Below are 22,406 nucleotides of genomic sequence, written 5' to 3' on the forward strand. Positions count from 1 at the left end.
TATTGTCATAGCGAGAAATATACTATCCCGTTACTACTTGGGAAGTATAGAATAAAATAAAGATACGTGAGTGTCCCATAATAGGTTAGTAACCTAAAAGGATCCGGGTGTTCCGGGTTCTTAAAGTAGACCGATATGAAACCGGGACAAAAGGCTATGAACAACTCTAGGACCGGTTTAGTAACCGGGGAAAAACTTATAAATAAACTGACATTGTTAAAACAATCCCGTAATAAGTTAAGGTTATCAATGAAATAATATTGTCATAGCTTGAAATACACTATCCCGTCGTTACTTGAGAAGTATAGAATAAAATACAGATACGTGAGTATCCCATAATAGGTTAATAACCTAAAAAGATCCGGGTGTTCCGGATTTTTAAAATAGACCGATATGAAATCGGGACAAAAGGCTATGAACAAAATTTCGAACCGGTATAGGAACCGGGGAAAAAATTATAAAAATTAACAGACATTGTTGAAACAATTCCGTAATAAGTTAAGATTATCAATGAAATAATATTGTCATAGCGAGGAATATACCATCCCGTCATTACCAGGGAGGTATAAAATAAAAAGGGATGAAAAAGGATGCAAAAAACAGTAATGAATAAAAATAATCAAAACTAGTTCCGGGGCCGGGGAATAGGGTTGGTAAAGTAAACTTAAAGTAACTTAAAGTAAACTTAAAGTAACCGAAGATACATCCTTAAAATACATAAATAGAAAACTCCAGTTATGATCTAAAACTAATGTCTGTAATTGAATAGGGCTCCCGGAGGGAGGATATTAATCAAAACTGTGTCAGTGTCAACAGATCTTGTATTTAAGAGCCCGAAGGCTCCGATGTCTGATGACGATGGGTACCACGGGAGAGCGCGGGGGGAGCCAATGGAACCCCCACTACCCAACCGGAGGTACCGGGACGAAGGTAATGATTCATGTAGAATATAATATAATGATATGGGATATTAATAAGTCCTATGCGGACGATAATAGCAGGAGGTACCGTAGGTGGGGACACTCCTAATATAAGTGCTCATTCTTACAACCATAGCTAAAAGCAAAATTTACACCAAGGTGCAGTCATACCGACTAATCACGTGTGATAGTCCCCGGTGGTCCCGGCCCTCCCCCTCCCCCGACCGATGGCCAATCGGGGCGACGGGAGGGGGGGAGACGAAACCGCCCGGTATGAATGAATGAGACTAAGTCACACCCCGTGGGTACACTCAGTCCTCAATATGTCGGAACGTTGAGGGAAGACTGAGGAATAAGCATACTTGACCCGTATGTCATAACCAACAACCATCGAGTGAGAGGATGGGTGTACACTGGAGGAGGGGGGGATGGAATAGCCTCCCCAACCTGTGGGGGGGGGGGGGGGGGTATGGTACCGGGGAATCACCAGTGCGTAGTGGTAGACAGGGCTACCAACTGGAGATCCCCTCAACATGACATGAAAATCCCAAAAATATGATCATAACGGAGTAAAGCAATAAATATAATATCAATGCACAAATACATAAAAATAATTAATGAATTAAAAGCGAAATCACGTAAGTAAGGTTAGGCATGCAGAAATAATATGGCGAGAGAGGGACTCGGGCGAGTGGTAAGGGAGGAGCATGACGCCATCAGCAGATGGAAAGCAGGGGTACCAACCTAGTTACTGAAGCGGTAGATCGAACAGTAAAAACAACAAAATACGCGAGAGTCCCACTCGAACCAAATGTAAAACTAGGTGGAGCGTAATAAAACTAACATGTTTAATAATAATAAGTGAGATGGTCGTCTTCCTAGAACTAGCGAAACAATCTCAAAGGTGACGCAATCCACCAACATGCACGAATGCAAGCATACCAACATAACCTACTCCTTGATGAAACGCTAACACTGATATCATAGGATAACTTAAAATTAATGCTAGATGAAAGCATAAAGATGGTGTACTATATAAATGTAAGGAAAAAACTCCTAAAAGTTCGAACAAATATTAATGACGGACGAACTAACGAGAAAAAGAGCAGAGCCGAACCATGAACGGTAAGAACGGGGACGCCGTTCATATATAAACACTTCTCAATTAATAAAAACAGAGGTTACACTGCCCAATCTCGCTAAAACTCATGGGTAAAGTACTTAACTTCGATGGGGTATCATGGGAATCGGCCATCGATTATAAAATAATGATAAATCCAAGGGTAAACACAAGAAAAAAACATGTTGGACTTAATAACAACAAGTGCTATAAAGGAGTGACGTCACTGGCGTGGGTTGGGTTAGTGGTAGTAGTGTTGAACGGCACCTCGCTGTGGCGGGGATTTTGAAGAGGAGATGTCTAAATGGTGCGAGACCTCTGGTTGTGAATTATCACGCCCCAGTATTTTATACCGACACCTTATATAGGTGAGCGAGCTGGGTTCAACCTGGCATTCCTATGCTTTTTTTCTCTGGTATATATAGCAGTTATATTCCTTAGAAATAGTGCTCTAGGAGTATTTCACTGCGCGGCACAGGTCGGAGCCCAGAAATATATATATATATATATATATATATATATATATATATATATATATGTGTGTGTGTATATATGTATATGTGTATGTATATGTATATGTATATGTATATATATGTATATGTATATATATATATATATATATATATATATATATATATATATATGTATATATATATATATATATATATATATATATATATATATATATATTTATATATATATATATATATATATATATATATATTTATGTATATATATATATATATATATATATATATATATATATATGTATGTATATATATATATATATATATATATATGTATGTATATATATATATATATATATATATATATATATGTATATATATATATATATATGTATATATATATATATATATATATATATATATATATATATATGTATATATATATATATATATATATATATGTATATATATATATATATGTATATATATATATATATATGTATATATATATATATATATATATATATATATGTATATATATATATATATATATATATATATATATATGTATATATATATATATATATATATATATATATATATATATATATATATATATATATATATGTATATATATATATATATACATATATATATATATATATATATATATATGTATGTATGTATATATATATATGTATATATATATGTATATGTATATATATATATATATATATATATATATATATATATATATGTATGTATATATATATATATATATATATATATACATATATATATATATATATATATATATATATATATATATACATATATATATATATATATATATATATATACATATATATATATATATATATGTATATATATATATATATATATATATATATATATATATATATACGTTCCGACACAGAGACTTACCTTGAAACACTTTCTTAGGAGTTACTGGGAACCTCCTCTCAAACGACCAGAGATTTGTGTAGTTTACCCTACTCCCATTTTCTAGCGGTAGGTCTCGCGGGGGAAACGTGCCCCGAGGGCAATGCCCAATGTAGGTCACACGTTAGCCAGGTCGTATCTTAGGAGTAAGTTTTCTGGTCGAGTCGTGTTCAGACACCGCTCCTCAATTCTCAGTGCGACCCCCTTTGTGTTCATCGCCACGTGGTTACCACATGGACTTTGCTTCTTTACGAGTGATTAGTGCTATTGCGGTGTGCTTTTACTTTCGTTCTTCTGTGCTTTTATTGGTGTTTTAGTGCTTTCTTTCCTTTGTGCTTGGGTCTAGAGAGCTTTGTGTTGTGTTATGGAGCATGCTCGCCATTGTCCTGGGCCTAGAGCCGGGAAAGTGTGTGTGGCTTTCTTATTGAAGCCCAATGTGGATCCCCATTCTTTGTGTACCTCGTGTAGGGAAAAAGCGTGTTCGCCTTCAGACACGTGTCCGGAATGTGCTGGCTGGAGTAAGGTCCAATGGGTGAAATTTGGAACAAAGAAGAAGAAGGCTACGAAGCGATCTCCAAGGAAAACAAGTTTGTCTTCCCCTGCGATGCCTGCGGGCGAGGGTTCTTGTAAGGTTCCTTCTTCTTCCCCTACCCAGAGTAGGGGACGAGGTAAGTTAGTGAAAAGAAAAAAGTTGGTGCCTCTTTCCCAGGGGTTTGATGTTGCGGGTAGTTCTTCTATGTTCACGGCGGATCAGGCGCCCATAAGTGTGCGTTGTGGGGGTCCGAGGGATGTTGCTCTCGCACTTGGGGAGCGCGTCTCGGTGGAGGACCCCATGTGGAATAATCATGTACCTTTTTCGTCGCCAGATTCCTGGGTGGATGTCTCAGGCGCTTCAGGTGCGGAAGGTGCCGTTGGTAGAGAGGATTCCCCGCAGGAAGATCCGCTGGCATGGGGTGTACCAAGGACTCTGATGCGGTCTCCGCTGGATATGGAGGAGGGCCTGAACGAGTCCTTCCCTTTCATGGTTCGTCCGTCGTCGTTGGCGCCGACTACGTCAGCAATTCCGGAGAGTTTTCTGCAGCCCTCTACGTCCAGAATACGACGTAGTCCCAAGAAGCCTCCGTCGGGTACGCAGTCGAGGTATACAGGCAAGTCAGACTCGTCAGTGCACGATTCGTCGGGCTCGTCGGGTGAGGAACGTCGGAGGAGACGTAGGAGAAAGAGAGATCAGTCTGTGAGGAGGAACTCCCCTTCGCAGTCTCCCACAGGATCTATAGACAGGAGAGGAAGCTCTCGCTCTTCTCCAAGCAAGAGCAGGAGACCTAGTTCTTCGCAAGGAACATGGGTCTTTGTTCCAGACAACAGGCTGAGGGACCTGACAAAGACCTCAAGCTTGATAGCCAAGCGAGCAGGAGACAGTCCTCCTAGAAGGGCCTCCGATAGCCTTGCCATGGCGTCAGCCGATGAGAGGAGGGCCTCGTCTTGTAGGCATAAGTCCCGTCCTAGAGACACTCAATCCGCCCAGCGAAGGGAGTCGTCTCCGAGGACGGGCAGCCTCGACAGGTATCCCCATCGAGATGATAGACGAGGAAGAGCCAAGCGAGCAGGAGGAAACAGTCCTCTTAGAAGGGCCTCCGATAGCCTCGGCATGGCATCAGCCGATGAGAGGAGGGCCTCGTCTTGTAGGCATAAGTCCCGTCCTAGAGACAATTAATCTGCCCAGTGGAGGGAGTCGTCTCCGAGGTCGGGCAGCCTCGGCAGGTCTCCCCATCGAGATGATAGACGAGGACGGGCTCCTCCGTCGTACTATTTCACGGAGGAGCCCGTCCCTTCGTCGAGGGCCTCGGCGAAGAAGATGACTGCCGGCGAAGAGGATGAGAACTACAGAGGGTCCCGTCCAAGCGGAGGTGCCCGTGACCATGCCTCTCCCCAGTGTAGGACGGAGGATGTGGACGACGAGACTACGATGCCGACGGAGGACTCCGCATATAGGAGGGTGATCTCCTTGATCAGAGGCTACAACAACTTGGTGGAGCCCGTCCCACGAGAAGAGGAAGTGTGGACCTCCAGGTTAAACAAGTTTTTTCAGCGCCCTCTTAGAAGAAATCCTCGCTAGCCCTTCCAGAGGCCAGAGACGTGGGGGTAGGCAGAACCTACATTGACAAAGTTATAGCCCGCAATAGTGACTCTGGTAAGGCTATACTGTAGTGCGGCTAAACTATTGCTGGGACTTAAGTCCCAAAGCAAATATTATGCGTCGGAAGGAAGACCTCACGGGGCAAGCAAGATGGAGGAGGCCCTGGACATCTTATGCCAGGGCTTCTCAAACGAAAGGGCGTCATCGGCTCCCACCTTCTTCTCCCAGTTCGAGTCCGTGATGATGGAGGAGATGTCGAAGGACCTGGTCAACGTCGCCTCGTGGTTGGATTGGTGGGCTACCACCTTAGTGGGCACTCAGGTCCCAGCAGACTCGATGGAGCCGGCCAAACGTGAGGCGTTGAACGAGTTGTTGGGATCAGGTAGCCGTGCGCTGAAGTTTCTGACGTTCCAGTCCTTGGCTCTCTCCGCGAACTGGGTACTGAGGAGAAGAGACAGTTTGATTAAGAACTTGCCAGTAAAGATCCCCGACAGAGAAGTTAGAGCTCTGCGGAACATCTCCGTATGGGAAGAACACCTTATCCCCTCTAAAAAGGCAGAAGAGTTGGTGGAGAGGATGGTTAAAAAGAGGGAACTCGCCGTACGTAAACCACAGTTGGCGAGACGGCCCTTCTTCAGGAGGCTCGTGGCGGCCACGCCCTCGACCTCGCGGTCTGTCCCAACGCAAGGAAGGCGGGAACATTCCTCAGGACAATGAATCCCCCCCCCCCCGCAGGGGACCTTCTTCAACTCCTCCATCCTACAGGAGTGCGTACTCATCCTCCAGAAGAGGACGGGCAGGCCGGTCATCCCGTAGAAGATAAGATGAGAGGCCCCCCCTCCCCTGCCCAAGCCTCAGGTAGGGGGATGCCTCAGACTTTCTTGGCAAGCATGGAAGCTCCACGGAGCATATCCGTGGACAGTAACGGTAGTGAAGGAGGGTTACAGGATTCCATTTCTGGAAGACCCGCCTCCGTTGATTCCAGCAAGTCAGGCGGACTGGCTGGTTCCCAAGGACCCGGCAAGAAGGGCAGCACTGGACAGAGAAGTTTCCATGATGTTGCAGAAAGGAGCCTTAGAGAGAGTGAATTTTTCGGGTCCAGGGTTCTACGGTCGCCTGTTCTTGGTAGAGAAGGCGACAGGAGGGTGGAGACCAGTAATAGACCTGTCAGCCCTCAACAAGTTTATTCGGAAGACCACCTTCAAAATGGACACCCCAAGAACAGTCATGGCGTCCTTGAGGGAAGGAGACTTTATGATATCCATAGACCTCAAGGATGCCTATTTCCAGATTCCTATTCACCCAGCAAGCAGGAAGTTTCTCCGGGTGAAGTGGGGTGCCCAGATTTTACAATTCAAGGCCCTGTGCTTCGGACTTACCACGGCGCCCCAGGTATTCACAAGGGTGTTTACGACAGTCTCCGTATGGGCACGCAAACGAGGGATTCGTCTAATTCGATACCTGGACGACTGGCTACTCCTTTCTTCCTCAAAGGAAGACTTGAAGCAACAGGGCGAAGACCTTCTGCAATTATGCAAAAATCTGGGCATCACAGTCAACCTGGAAAAATCTCAGTTGACCCCGACCAACAGAATGACTTACTTGGGAATAGTTCTGGACTCATTACAGGTCAAGGCTTTTCCATCCTTAGACAGGCTGAACAACCTAGACCGAGTTCTCCGTCCCTTCCTTCTAGGACATCTAAGAAGGGCGAAGGATTGGCAGAGGTTGGTGGGACATCTGGTGTCCTTAGAGAAGCTAGTTAACACGGGAGGCAGAATCTAAGGAAAATTCAATGGAACCTAAAGGAGAATTGGAACCAGAGAAGTTCCCCAGACAAAATGGTTCCAGTCCTTCAGGAAACCAGGCAAGCTCTAGAGTGGTGGCAGGATCGGGCACACACTCTAAAAGGGATGCCATTGTCCGCCGAACCTCCGGAAATCCTTCTGTTTACGGACGCATCAAAGGAGGGATGGGGTGCACATCTTCGGGAAAAAACAGCGAAGGGAAGATGGACAGAGGGGGAAACGTCCCTACACATCAATGTCCTGGAGATGAGAGTGGTCCAAGAAGCCTGCAAACACTTCACGAAGGACTTGAGAGGGAACTCAGTGGCTCTGATGTCGGACAATGCTACCGTGGTGGCATATGTAAAGAAGGAGGGAGGACTGAAGTCGAAGGAGTTGTGCGGTCTTGCCCTACAGATACTGGAGTGGGCGGAAAAGGAGGAGGTCGACCTGACGGCAAGATTCATTCCGGGGAAAAAGAACGTCCTGGCAGACGGCCTCTGCAGAGTGGGACAAGTAGTAGCGACAGAGTGGTCCCTGCATCCACAAGTGGCAAGCTACGTCATTCAGATGTGGGGGTCTCCGGTAATGGACGTTTTTGCAACAAGGTTGAACGCGCAACTCCCCGTATTCTGTTCTCCTGTCCCAGACCCGCAAGCAGCAATGGAGGACCCCTTTCAACACAGGTGGGACGGTCTCGACGTCTACGCATTTCCATCCTTCTCCCTAATAAGACAAGTCCTCAACAGGGTGAGGACGGCAATCGACCTAAGGATGACTTTGGTAGTGCCTTGGTGGCCGGAGAGAGAGTGGTTCGCAGACCTAAAAAGCCTCGCCATTCTCCCTCCGTGGCCTCTTCCCGGCAAGACAGATCTCTTGAGGCAGCCACACTTTCAGAGGTTTCACGAAAACCCGCAATCCCTTCGTCGTCACGCCTGGAGGTTATCCAGTGCCTCCTGAGAAGACAAGGGTACTCGACTAAGACAACTAAGAGGATGTCCCTTTACTGTACTTAAGAAAATCCTCCACAGCTGTCTACCAATCCAAATGGACGATGTTTGTTAAGTGGTGCAAGAACAAGAAGATAGAACCCTTAGAAGCATCAGTTCCCATTATAGCGGATTTCCTGGTCCATCTCAGGGATAAGATGGCCATGTCAGTCCCAGCGATTAAAGGAGTTTGTGCTTCCCTTGGCCAAGTTTTCCTTTTGAAGGGCATAGATTTGGGGTCTTCCAGGCATATTTCCATGCTCATCGGGGCCTTCGAACAAGCATGTCCTCCTTCTTCCCCCAGAATTCCGAGTTGGGACCCGGCTAGGGTGCTAGACATGCTCTGTAAACCACCCTTCGAACCCTTAAAAGATATAGTGGACAAGAATCTCACGTTCAAAGCAGTCTTCCTATTAGCGTTGGCCTCAGCTAAGAGGTTGGGTGAGCTACATGGATTGTCGGATGAAGTAGAGCACTCTAGAGGGTGGAAGGATATCACCTTTAAGTTTGTTCCCTCCTTCGTCGCCAAGACCCAGAATCCTTCCGTTTGGGATCCTAGGTTTGAAAGTTTTACGGTCCCAGCAATTCCGAACTCAGGTAATCAGGAAGACTTTAAATTGTGCCCTGTTAGGGTGATTAGGAAGTATCTTAAAAGAACGGCAGAGCTCCTGTGGTAAAACTAAAAAGAACATCTCCAAGAATACTGTTTCGTTCTGGCTCAGACAAGTAATTATTCAAGCTTATTCAGGTGGGGGGCATACAGTACCAGTAAAGCCCAGGGCTCATGATGTTAGAGGCCTAAGCACCTCTCTAGTGTTTGAAAAGAACATGTCGGTGGCTTAGGTGCTTCGAGCAGGAACTTGGTCTAATCAGTCGACATTCACCGCTCACTATCTCAAAGATTGTACGAGAAGTCCCTAGATGGGTTTTCGATTAGGCCAGTCATCTCAGCGCTCCATCCGGTTTGACGGCTTAAGCCCCAGGTTCAATCGCGAATCACAAATGCTCTAGACACAAGTATGGTTATCTTTTGATTTCTCCTTCTTCCCCCTTTTTTCTCGTACTATCAGTCGTCCTTGGGTCTTTTACAAGAGTCGTCAATATTCATCAAGCACAACAAGGAATATTTTGAAGGGTAAGTGTTAGTTACACACTTAATGAGTCCTTTGTGTAGTTTATCCTACTTACCATCGGGTCTATGTCTGGGAGGCACTCCCACCTCCTAAGTGTAAGTCTCCTAAGAAAGTGTTTCGAGGTAAGTCTCTGTGTCGGAACAAATCACAAATTTTTAGTAATTTGTATTTTTCCTAACAATACTTACCGAGAAACACTTTCGGGTCATGGCCCCCCCAACCGTCCCCCAGTTGCCTCACTGTTCTTGAGTATTGTTCCTTACTTAAAACTTACCGAAGATACGACCTGGCTAATGTGTGCCTACCTTGGGCATTGCCCTCGGGGCACGTTTCCCCCGCGAGACCTACCGCTAGAAAATGGGAGTAGGGTAAACTACACAAAACTCTGGTCGTTTGAGAGGAGGTTTCCAGTAACTCCTAAGAAAGTGTTTCTCGGTAAGTATTGTTAGGAAAAATACAAATTACTAAAAATTTGTGATATATATATAAATATATATATATATATATATATATATATATATATATATATATATATATATATATATATATCACATGGCTTGTATGTGTATAACATTCTTGTTTGTTTTAACAGGGGTGATGAAGCCTACAGAAATCTGACAGAGCAAGAAGTTAAAATCGACTATTTCTCTGGTCTACTTGCCGAATCCCAAACTGTACAAGATGAAGAAAAAGAGCGACTGCAAGACCTAACAGCTTTTCAGCAATTTCTTGCTGCTGTTACACCAGCTCAGTCATTGAAAGATCTTAAAAGAAGAACGAAAGAGATATACGAAGAAGTTCAGGTAAGCACCCTCTTTGCATAAAATGTTATAGCTCTTTTCTGGGTCGACCTGTGGCAGCCGGTGAAAAGGAGTCCTTCTAATACACTTTTCTGATAAAATCTTCCAATTATACCAGAGAAAGATGAAAGCATGGAATGCAGCGGTTACTACCCTCGCGCGAGCACCTTGTGGGTGTCGTGTATAAAGCAAAGGCGCGTGAAATCCACTATTCACAGGTTGTCTTCCATTTAGTTAATTCCTTCGTCAAAGGGGTGGGCCGATACAGAGGCCCCAGCCAACCTACCAGAGCCACGCCACCCACGCCCGACGCGAGCGCCATCTGAACAACATCCTTCTTGTATAGTACCATTCAATATATAACCTTATATATGAATACCCCATAAACATTTTATTTTAAGTTAGTTACACTAGCTGACTTATATTGTCTGAATAAATAAATGAGCAAACAGACAGAACTATGTATCTCTTATCTATTTATAAATTTTCAGGCATATACATAACTAAACACTGATTATTGCATAAAAAACCCATATATATATATATATATATATATATATATATATATATATATATATATATATATATATATATATATATATATATATGTATGTATGTATGTATATACAGTAAAATCTTGGTATTCGAACGTCTTGAAGCTCGAACAAATTAGTACTCAACCAAATAATTTGAGTGAAAATGCCCTGTTCTCAAACAAATTTTCGGTACTCGACCAGGGCAAGTAAAAGCCCACCGAGTTGAATGTCATCAGTTACATGTTAGCTGTCTTTGGATGAAAGTAAACATATGCTCTGCATCATCTTTCATTTTACAATGTGCTCTACCTTTGTTTTGCATTCTTTTTTATTTATTTTGATTTATTAGCTCATAAACATGGATCCAAAGAAGAATAGTAGCGAAACAAAATGTTAAAAGGAAAACAGATCAAATAACTGAACAGTCAGCCCTCCAAATTCAAGAAGGATAGGTAACAGAGACAGGGGCAAAGATCGAGAATCTGCAAATGCTTGCTGCCTTAGGTTGGGTCAACTCATAACCTTCCAACTTACTTACCATTGCCTACCTGTGGTTGACTAACACACTAGGTAACCCACTGCACTGCACTTCATTGTTTTTATGTGGTTTCTATCATGGTATTTTAGTTCTTACTACTTTTCAGAGGTAATTGTACATTATTAACACAACAACTTGAGAACAAGGTAAGATAACTCACAATATGAAAGTCATGGCCACACCACACTGTATGTGACAGCAAAACTCTTGTTTGTATGTAACAGCACTCACAGATACTGTCGAGTAAAAAAGCCATTAATAGCTGATGGTTGAAATGTATCGAAATTAAAAAGTAAAGTAATAAATGCTTTAATGAAGCACAATTATCTTTTTAAAAGTCATGCTTTTTAGAATGCAGTATTTGCTTAAATTAGCCAGTCTGAGCTGTCGAAATTGAATGCCTTGTTTTAAAATTTTATATACATTATGATACTGTAAATACACTATTATTTGTTCTTTTTCAATGAAGTATGAATATTTATCTTACCACAATTGAAAAGAAATAAGATAACCAAAAAATTACTGTAAAACATCACTAACATTTACAAAGTTCTAGCTGTAAAATCTGTGACGCACTATGTCTTAGGAGTTGTGTTCATTGAAATTTGTTTCCTCTAAATGGAAAAATTAAAATTTTTAAAAAAGAATTCTCTTTAATCATAGCATAAGATAAGAACATGAAATATGTGCCACCATAATTTCCAGTCCGCTGCAGTTTGTTAAGAATTTATCACTGGTCAGAATGGAAAAGAAAGGTTGACAGCTGTGAGTGATTTATGATATAAGGGACTGGTAGGGGAGAAAATGATTTCCTGTTTATTCTGGTGCATCAAAGTAAGTTATCATAATTTTAGATACTCTTACTTCAACAAGTTTCATATCATCACATGATGGTAATTTTAAAAAAACTTTATATGAAAAAAGTGCAAATTTTTTTGCTGATAAATAATGAAGTTAACAATTATAGTAAATTCTATATAAATTGAGCTTTTCATGTTTCTTCATGGAAATAACATGTTTTTTAACCCTTTTACCCCAAAGGACGTACTGTTACGTTTCACAAAACCCATCCCTTTACCCCCATGGACGTACCGGTACGTCCTTGCAAAAAAATGCTATAAAAATTTTTTTTTTCATATTTTTTATAATTTTTTAAAAAATTCAGGCATTTTCCAAGAGAATGAGACTAACCTGACCTCTCTATGACAAAAATCAAGGCTGTTAGAGCCATTTAAAAAAAATATACTGCAAAATGTGCTGGGAAAAAAACAACCCCCTGGGGGTTAAGTGATGGAAATTTCCAAAGAGCCTGGGGGTAAAAGGGTTAATAGAAAATTATTGAAGCATATGATAATTAGATAACGATAATCCAATTTCAAAATCTTTACATTTTATCATAGCAAATATTACTTGAACAATGTTTGTATGAACTGTACTTAATCATTTTTATTATTAGAATTACTATGCAAAGAGTGTATTACTGAATAGTTTACATGTAGTGAGCCTTAAATTTATCATGTATATTTATCAGTGAGAGGTTGCCTGTCTTGCTGTACAGAGAGGGAGAGGGGTTGAAAGCTGGGTGCAAAGGAATGTGTTCGGTTTGAAAAAGTTGACTCATGAGAGCACTTATTGGCATTTTTATTTGTTAGATTATATGGTTGTCTGTATTGCGAATATAGAACTTGTGAATATTAAGGGCTGACTATAATGTTTATCTATTTTATTAACCGGGGAATTCTGTAACCTCGGGTAGGCTCTTGGAATGTATTCTCCTGTTTAAGGAGGTATATTGTATGTGCAAAACTTATATTCATGGATAATCCTTTATTATTATTATTATTATTATTATTATTATTATTATCACAAGCTAAACTATAACCCTAGTTGGAGAAGCAAGGTGCTATAAGCCCAAGGGTTCCTACCGGGAAAAATAGCCCAATGAGGAAAGGAAACAAGGAAATAAATAAACAATAAGAAAAGTATTCAACAATCAAAATGAAATATTTTAAAAACAGTAGCAATATTGAATTAGAACTTCCATATGTAAACTATAAAAACTTTAGAAAAGCAAGAGAAAGAGAAATAAGATAGAACAACATGCCCAAGTGTACCCATAAGCAAGAGAACTCTATCCCAAGACAGTTGAATGAAGACCATGGTACAGAGGCTATGGCACTACCCAAGACTAGAGAACACTGGTTTGATTTTGGAGTGTCCTTCTAGAAGAGCTGCTTATGATAGCTAAAGAATCTCTTTTACCTTTACCAAGAGGAAAGTAGCCACTGAACAATTACAGTGCAGCAGTTAAAAGTGATTTATCCTAAATGTGTGTTCATTTATATAGGTGAACATGTATTTATGTGTCTGTACTGCATGTACATAGTTTCTAAATGAGTGTTCATTATGTAGACTAAGTGATTTTGACGATCAGGCTATGATATCAAATGCAATCAAGGCTGGAAAATGTTTTATCAGAATATGAAAAAAATTATCACCACTGTGAGTTTACATGAGGTTTTCATTTTTATAGTTATTCAAAATTCATTTTAAATTTATAAACAGCTTTCCATTATTTCCTAAATTTTTAATACAAGTGAGCAATGTTTTGAAGCATTCATGATAACCATATTTTCATTGTTAAGATATCAATTGAGCCCCTCATTATGGAACCATACTATTTCTTGTTATCTAACAGAGAGTGAATCCATATCACAATATTTATATGCCTGTTATAATTATATAAGTGGATGAATACCCAAGAATTATATTTATATTATGTATTTTTGTATTGTTTCTCTGAAAAATTGTAGGTGTCCCAAGGAAAGGATTCTCACCGCACTGCTACAGATTCTGTTGAAGTGAGTCAAATGGCAGTAGAGCTTGCAATCTCTAGTTCTGGAATCTCACCCATTGGAGGTAAGTTTTGCTGAATCCGGTGACAAAAGGGTTGTATAATTTCCAACCAAAGTTTGGAGTGCTGTGGGATAACGGGAATACTAAATAGGTTCCTTCAATGAAATTTTGTCATTCGTAATGCTTTAGTTTTAGTATTTTTAGCTATTTGATAAAACGAAAATAACGCAAAAAACTACCCCTCTAACACAGGATCCTGTGTCTTTTATTCTGTCCGGCCAATTCGATTATCCCCCTTGTCATATTTTTGTCAGCCTTGAGATGTTAACTCATGGCATTTTGGGTAAGGTATCAGATCAAGTGCGCTCTACATTACCTGCAAGTATGCCTTTGTATTTTTGTTTTTGAGGTTGAGCCATCCATGGATCACTCGCTAGAGATTCTAGCTGACTCTCTTTTGGAAGATGCAAGGGCGTCTGCATTAGATATGCAATCAACTACTTTCTCTGAACCAGCTCATGTAATTATTCTTAGATTCAGAGATAGTTATAAATATGTTAGTTCTCTCAGCAAAGGAGAATATTTTGTTATCCATTTCCTCACAGTGTCCAGTTAGTTCTGTTTGTCACGTTTTTAACTTTTCTACGAGGAACAGTGTATCAGAAAAAGTGGGGACTTCACAGTCTCCAGAGACTATACTTATTTCCTCAGTTGTGATTAGTAATGCTCTTTTGTTTCTACTTATCTTTTGAAGTGTCATAGGCTATCTATCAGTGAGGCTTATGAAATTTCTTCTCTTACTCATACTACTGATAGCTTAAAATGGAGTCAGATAGCTTGAGGTAAGGTTACTTTGTGTAATAAAGGTTTCGTACATTTAGATGATCGTTTGTGGGGGATGTTGGAAATCTCTCGTTTTCTAGATTTCTTATTATGAGTGTTATACAGGGTGATATTTGATGTTTTAAAAAAGTTGAATTATGTTCAGGATGATTCCATTAAGTAAAGTGTGATCCTTTATCATTTCCCTGAAGCAGACTTTGGACAATACCTTGACCAAAGAATCATCTAATGTGGTTCTTAAGAGAAGGGACCATTTGTGTTTGTTATCTTAGTAGGTTTGTTTTAGATGCTCAGAAGGTGGCTTGTTATACTTACATACCTTAGGGCCTGTTCCAGATCCTGTCAAGTTATTATTATTTTGGACCAAATTGCTAATAAAGGCCAGTGTAATTTTATATTTTTCAGACATTCAGTCAGCTCCTCGTTAGGCAGTTCAGAACTCTGTATAGATCTGAGATTTTTCTTCAGATCATTCATGGAGGCAGAAAATTAGACCCTTATTCAAGAATACCTAAAGGTAGTGACAAGCCAGCTCAATGACAACCATTGCAGTCACCTGCCAGTGGGAGCCATCCTACATGATTTTCATCAGTAACAGAGCCAGTTAATATCAGAACCTTGAGTTATTGTTGTTATGTCCATGATTTTATCAGATGTAGAAACTGATAGACATACCAGCAATAGAAAATGTGAGTATTCTTAAACTGGGATTTTCAGTCACCTCTTTTTGGTTCCAAAAGCAACAGAAGGTTGGGGGTTAGGTATTGTATGTTTCAAGCTTAAATGAAGTTCTTTGAATATTTCTTTGACAGTTCTAGTAGCAGTCAAGAAATAGGATTGAGTGTTTCCAATAGACCTAACGGATGGATATTTTCCTTTTTCTTTATGTCCATAATAAAATAAGTACTCCTCAAGATTTCACAAGGGCTATGTTCCAAGCTCCATGTGTCTACCCCTCTTTTGGATAAGGATTCTTCCTTATCTTGATTGGCTAGTATTGGACAACTATTCCTATGTGTTAAAAGCACAAAGAGTTTTACCGAGTTTATTTTCAAATCTAGGGGTTATGGTGAATTTCAAATCTATGATCTCCCTTGCAATTAATTTGGGGTTTTTTTTCTGTTAGAGAGGAGAGTTTCAAATTTCCTATAGATCAGGATGAAGTAAGATTTATCAACACGTATCTGAATGAGCATCTTAGGGACTATGGCATCTTTAGAGAAATTTGTTCTCCATGCTCTGTTTTTGTGACAGAATATCTTCACTCAAGGGCATGATCCATATCTTCAAAGATTAGGATATGATTTTAAATTGGTTCTATTGCGAGGACTGTGTACATCAGAAAATAAGTCTCGACTTTAAGCTTCTGGATTTGTCTATCTTTTGTGATGTTTCCATTTCATGTTTAGGGAGAAACTTTAGATCAACATCTGCCACTGTGGGACACAGAAGAATGGAGGCTTCATATTGGTTTTCTAGAACTACAGGTAGTTTCAAAGCTTGGGTTCAGGTAGAGCTTTTTGGGATAGGAAAGACAATGACTTCATGTAGACAACACACACCTCTCATGAATCAGAAATTAAGGAGGGACAAGGTCGTAGACATTTTATTTTATAGCCCAAGATATATTGTATTGGTTGGAAGCCAGGACATCACACTACTACCTCAATTTTTTCCAAGAAATTGAGTGTCTTAGTAGATTAGGTAAGCTGGCAAGAGCAACCTTTGCTCGCTTAATGGTCACTACATCACCAGGTTTGCAAAGATCTATGGAAAATTTAGTGGAGACTGGATGTTTATATGTTCCTAATCTCCCTCAGTTGAAAGTTAGATGCACTTTTGTCCCCAGTCTAAGATTCAGATCAGAATTTATGCCCATCTCTACCAATCACCACAATAAGGGTAGTGATAAACAAATTCTTGTTGTTATTTAGTACTAGGATGGCTCATTCCTTAGAAGGAATGGTTCTCAGACCTGTGGCCTCTGCTAGTTACAAAACAGGAAAGATTTACGCAATCAACCCCTTTGTCATCAAACTACCCTCATTCTTAATTTGATCTCTTATAATCTCCACCATCTCCTTAGAGCAAGGGATTTTTTAGGGTTCTGTAGATTGTTGATAGTCATCTAAAAGAATGTCTACAAATAATCTGCATCAAAATCAATGGAATAAGTTAATTTACATGATTCAGATCAAAGGAAATTTCAGCAACAAAGACTACTTTAAACAATGAAATTAGATTTTTAAGATATTTGCATTATGACAGAAAAAAATAAAGTTGTAAGTGTAAAAGATTATAGGTCAAGTTGAATATTTTCAATTGTGCATAGATAAAGTTTGTTACCACTTTTTTTGTGAATAAAAACCCACCTGAATCTAGATTTATTGTTTGGAACCTTGGTGTTATCTTGAGGTTTTGGGAATAGTGAAAGTTTGAAAAGTTTGACTGTAAAACTTTCCTTGATAACTCTAGCTTTGGTTAAGGGGCCTTTCAAATTACAGGCACTTTCTTTGCAGGTACACTACAAATAAGAAAGTTTGGTCCATTTATCATTTCTGTAATTTAGTGGAAAGAATTATTTTAGATTGACAGGGTTGTCTGGTTCATTTTATAAATGTTTCTTAGATGATCATATTGACAGTGACCAAGGAAAAGGGCTTTATATCTAGTGAGGTGTTTGAGAATGTATCTCCAAAGGACTTCTTCTATCAAAGGTAATGTGAAGATTTGATTTTTCAGAGTCAGAAACCTTACAAGGCCTTTATCTAAGTAGGCTGTGCCACATTTTTCTGAAAAGTTTTGTTGTTAATGCTCATAAAAAATTAATGAATAAGAGTAAGAGCTCATGACAGACGTGTAGCTATTACTCATAATTTTACTAAAGACTTATCGTTAGGGAAAATGGATGTCTAATTCACTTAATGTTTCATTTTATATGACAAATCAAAATTTCATATGAAGCCAGTTTTTTCTTGAATCCCATACCATGAGTAGGAAATGTGCTAACATAATGTATTGAAATATGTGTTTTATTTTAGGTTTGAATTTAGATTCGATAGGTTTATATTTTTCCCACATAGTGAAGAGTGTCAAGTTTTTGGTGTGTGTCAATGACTAGTTGCTGTGTAGTAAAGAATATATCCACTCGTAAGTTTCTGTCAGAATACTGGTAGTAGTACTAAAATGTGGGCAATTTATTTTTCTGTACAATTGTTGTAGGCCATGAACATTTGAGCAGTAGGGGATTCAGCATTATGAAGCTTCATCTGTGGTGGATAATGTGGGAGGGTGGGCTGTGGCACCCTAGCAGTACCAGCTGAACTCGGTTGAGTCCCTTGTTAGGCTGGGAGGAACGTAGAGAGTAGAGGTCCCCTTTTTTGTTTTTGTTTCATTTGTTGATGTCGGCTACCCCCCAAAATTGGGGGAAGTGCCTTGGTATATGTATGTATGTATGTATGTATGAACATTTGAGAGTTTAGCTTCGATAATGATTACTTTTTATTTTATATCATGGTATCTTTACTAAATGAGTACTCTATATCTATTTCTGTTTCTAAGTAATTTGCCCAATATTGCTAGGAAATTCTTGTAAGCCATATTTAACTAAAGTATGATCCCTGAAACAAAACATAACTTAACATTATATTTAACAAATATTTAAAGATTTTATAGGTGTTTAATATTATTGGAATGTAGAATCTTCCACTGAAGGAGATTCTCACAATTTTAGTAAGCTCAGCATTTCTGAGAGTGGCAGGTCATCATCCTAAAAAGGTGTGACAGTATGAACCAGCTACTTATTGTGAACAAAAGGACATACCTGTAGAGTCACTTCCTGTGCAAATATGTCAGGTGTTTCATCCAATAAAAGAAGTAGCAGAAACTATGAGCTTTATTACCTTAAGCTTGGGTCATTATTTTGTCACTATATATGAAATGAGGTGACGGTTGGGATGCTGCTTAATATTAAAGGAAATGCCATAGAAAGTACTTACTGTATTTGTTAATAGTATTTTTCATTATGTAAAAGTAGTACAGTAATAGTACAATATTTCCCTGAAGAGTAAAACTAAGATATTCACGTTCAAATATATACTGTACAATTAATCATTATGTATACTTTAATGTTATGTGTATCTCCCCAATTATGACTTTTTCATGTACTGTAATGTATATTGTTATTACACAGGTGAGGGCAGTGCCAGCAGTGCCCTTGGAGCTGATCTGTTGACCTTACGCATGACCCGCCCACCCCCACCAGCAAGCAGGCCCCCATCTCGACTAGATCCTCAGAAGACCCCTTCACCACCACCTCAAATGGCAGTGGCAGCATTACCTGAAAACAATGATAGCTGCGACCCTATTTGTTTCGGTAACTATAACAGAATTTTGCATCATTAGAAACCTAATGACAGGTAAGTGTACAGTATATCTCCACCATAAAAAGCAGTAACTATAACAGGATTTTGCTTCATTAGAAACCTAATGACAAGTAAGTCTATACAGTATATCTCCACCATAAAAACCAGATGCATTCTGAGAGAGCTTTCAGAAGCTAGAAAGTGTAAATACACATCACTTGTGTTAGACATCTTGCAATCTACTCGCCAATTTCCAACTCTGCAGCGTTTACCACCAGCTAATCCTGCTATTGCTAGCTAGCTTGGCTATGAATACAACAAGAATCTCTGCATTGAAATCTTAATTGAATTATTATTTTTTAAATGAGTTAGAATTCTATATAGTATTTGTTAATTTATTTTCACCTACCAACAAAAAACTTTTAAGATTTTTTTTGGTTAATGTGCTGTGTGGTCTCTTAAGATTTTTTCTGTGAAAGACGACAAGAAAATACCAAAGAAATATTGTCCACAGTGCTCAAGGACTTAGTGAGTATAAGGAAGACCTACGGATTCAAGCTTCATTGAATCCGTCAAAACACCTCTTATGCCGAAATATGTCAAACACATGATGACACATTATGTGTTCAACTAACATCTTATGAATTCGCCAGCAAATGCATGAGGTCATTCTTTCTAGGCACGCTCTCGGCAGTAGATGGTCAAGCGTCTTCCTTAACCTTTAGTTAATTACTGTCCACCTTTAAGTACAGTTGGTTGAATCACAGACTTTTGGAGTCTCTTGAAAACATTGGGGTACATAGATGAGATCATCTCAGTTGTCAATAATTTTTCGTCACTGAGTTGGCACATCACATCAGCTCTTGGCAGTCTGAACAATCTTGAATGATTGAATTATGTACATGAATCCTGGCCAAATATGGGAGTCAGAATCATACAAGTGGTGTAGAACTTGGTAGGCTAAGTCAGATAAGTAACTGCATTTTGCATTGACATTAACAACCCCAGTTAGCTTTTAGTACTTTCTCCTAGTGAATTTACTCTTCAGCTTCACAGCAGAAAATGTATCTTTTGTTAAGCTGGTGCAGGAAAGTAGGCACAAAAATTTTAGATGGTCATCGATTCCAACGGCAATTACAATGTAGCTTTGAGGAAAATGCATGAAGCTGATTTTTAGTGATCAGGGAATCACATCAAAATCTGCTTGGGTAAATTTTGAATTGAATTGTCGGCAGTTGGCAGCGCTACCTCTGATTTACCAGTTTTGAAACAGTTCAAAGAACTTTTTTTTTTTTTAACAGTTTTAGGGGATGTGAATATATACAGGTTTAGCACACCTCCAAGTGGTCTACTCACATTGCTGGCTTTCTTGCTGGTATTATCTATGGGAAGACACCATGTCATTTTAATTTTACCTCCGATGAGGCTGCAATCAAGCAAAATACTTGAGGTTAGGAGTCTTTAGAAGATGGTAATGTTTGTTACTCAGTCGAAAAAGGAGAGGCTGTTTGTTCAGTCTATTCTGGGTGAGGGAGAAAAACTTCTGGATATTGAATATTTTTCACATTATACCAGGACAAAATGCTTGGTGCTCTTACAATAAATAATAAGTGATCTACTGAGCGGTTTTATGCCCTGTCATGGCTCGCTTCACTCGCAAAGAACAAAATACATCACTGTTCCTATGTACTGGCAAGCAGTACATATAGAGCTGTGCATGTTCTTTATTTCTGGGATATATTTTAAAACTTCTAATGTTTTTTTTTGCTCTGCATGATCTACTCGTAGATCACATGCCATGAATAGCAAATCACTCTCATAGATTGGTAGATCGCATACTTTTGGTAGATTACATATTTGGAGAGCACCAAAAGCTTGAAGGTCTAGAAGTGAGCAGAATTAATTTGTGAAACAGGAACTTAAACACAAGTCTTATAGGGTAATTGAAATGACTCTTGAAAATTAACACATTGGACATATAGGTACACAGGAAAAAAAATACTTTGTTATGATTGTAAAAAAACTGAAATATACGATTTCTGGGTCGACCTGTGTCGCCCGGTGAAAAGGTCCTTCTTATCACTTTTCTGATATAAATACTTCCAAATATACCAGAGAAAGTTAAAGCATGGAATGCAGAGGTTACTACCCTCGCGCGAGCACCCTAAGGGCGTCGTGTATAAAGACAGAGCGTGTGAAAACCACTACAGTGAACCCTCGTTTATCGCGGTAGATAGGTTCCAGTCGCGGCCGCGATAGGTGAAAATCCGCGAAGTAGTGACACCATATTTACCTATTTATTCAACATGTATATTCAGACTTTTAAAACCTTCCCTTGTACGTAGTACTGTTAACAAACTACCCTTTAATGTACAGAACACTTAATGCATGTACTACAGTACCCTAAACTAAAACAGGCACAAATATTAAAGGTGATTTTATATCATGCATTTCCTAAACATGCTAAAAAGCACGATAAAAAATGGCAACCAATGTTTTGTTTACATTTATCTCTGATCATAATGTAGAAACAAACTGGAGGTAGAGCTTTGCTTATTACCCAGACATATTTCCCATACTTTTCCCTTAGAACTACATCACATCTTCCTACTTTAGATATATAGATATATATATATATATATATATATATATATATATATATATATATATATATATATATATATATATATGTGTGTGTGTGTGTGTGTGTATATATATATATATATTTATATGTATACACATATACATACCTACATATATACATAAATACATGCATACATATATATATATATATATATATATATATATATATATATATATATATATATATTACTGTATATATATGGGTTATGGAAAAAATCCGCGAAGTGGTGAATCCGCGATGGTCGAACCGCGAAGTAGCGAGGGTTCACTGTATTCACAGGTCGTCTTCCAATTAGAGTAATCCTTCGAC

At 39.1% G+C, this 22,406-nt stretch overlaps 1 protein-coding gene across 3 annotated transcripts in view; it reads left to right on the forward strand.

Moving 5' to 3' along the window:
- Window positions 1-22,406, forward strand: part of LOC137629513 (cilia- and flagella-associated protein 100-like) — a 214,085-nt gene that overhangs the window by 164,510 nt on the left and 27,169 nt on the right. For all 3 annotated transcript variants that reach the window (XM_068360880.1, XM_068360879.1, XM_068360877.1), the window contains exons 6-8: window positions 10,109-10,319; window positions 14,204-14,309; window positions 19,282-19,464. In XM_068360880.1, coding sequence (XP_068216981.1) covers window positions 10,109-10,319; window positions 14,204-14,309; window positions 19,282-19,464 — 500 coding nt within the window. The remainder of the gene's footprint in view (window positions 1-10,108; window positions 10,320-14,203; window positions 14,310-19,281; window positions 19,465-22,406) is intronic.

The sequence above is a fragment of the Palaemon carinicauda genome, chromosome 37, assembly GCF_036898095.1.
Source record: "Palaemon carinicauda isolate YSFRI2023 chromosome 37, ASM3689809v2, whole genome shotgun sequence".
NCBI classification, from domain to species: domain Eukaryota; kingdom Metazoa; phylum Arthropoda; class Malacostraca; order Decapoda; family Palaemonidae; genus Palaemon; species Palaemon carinicauda.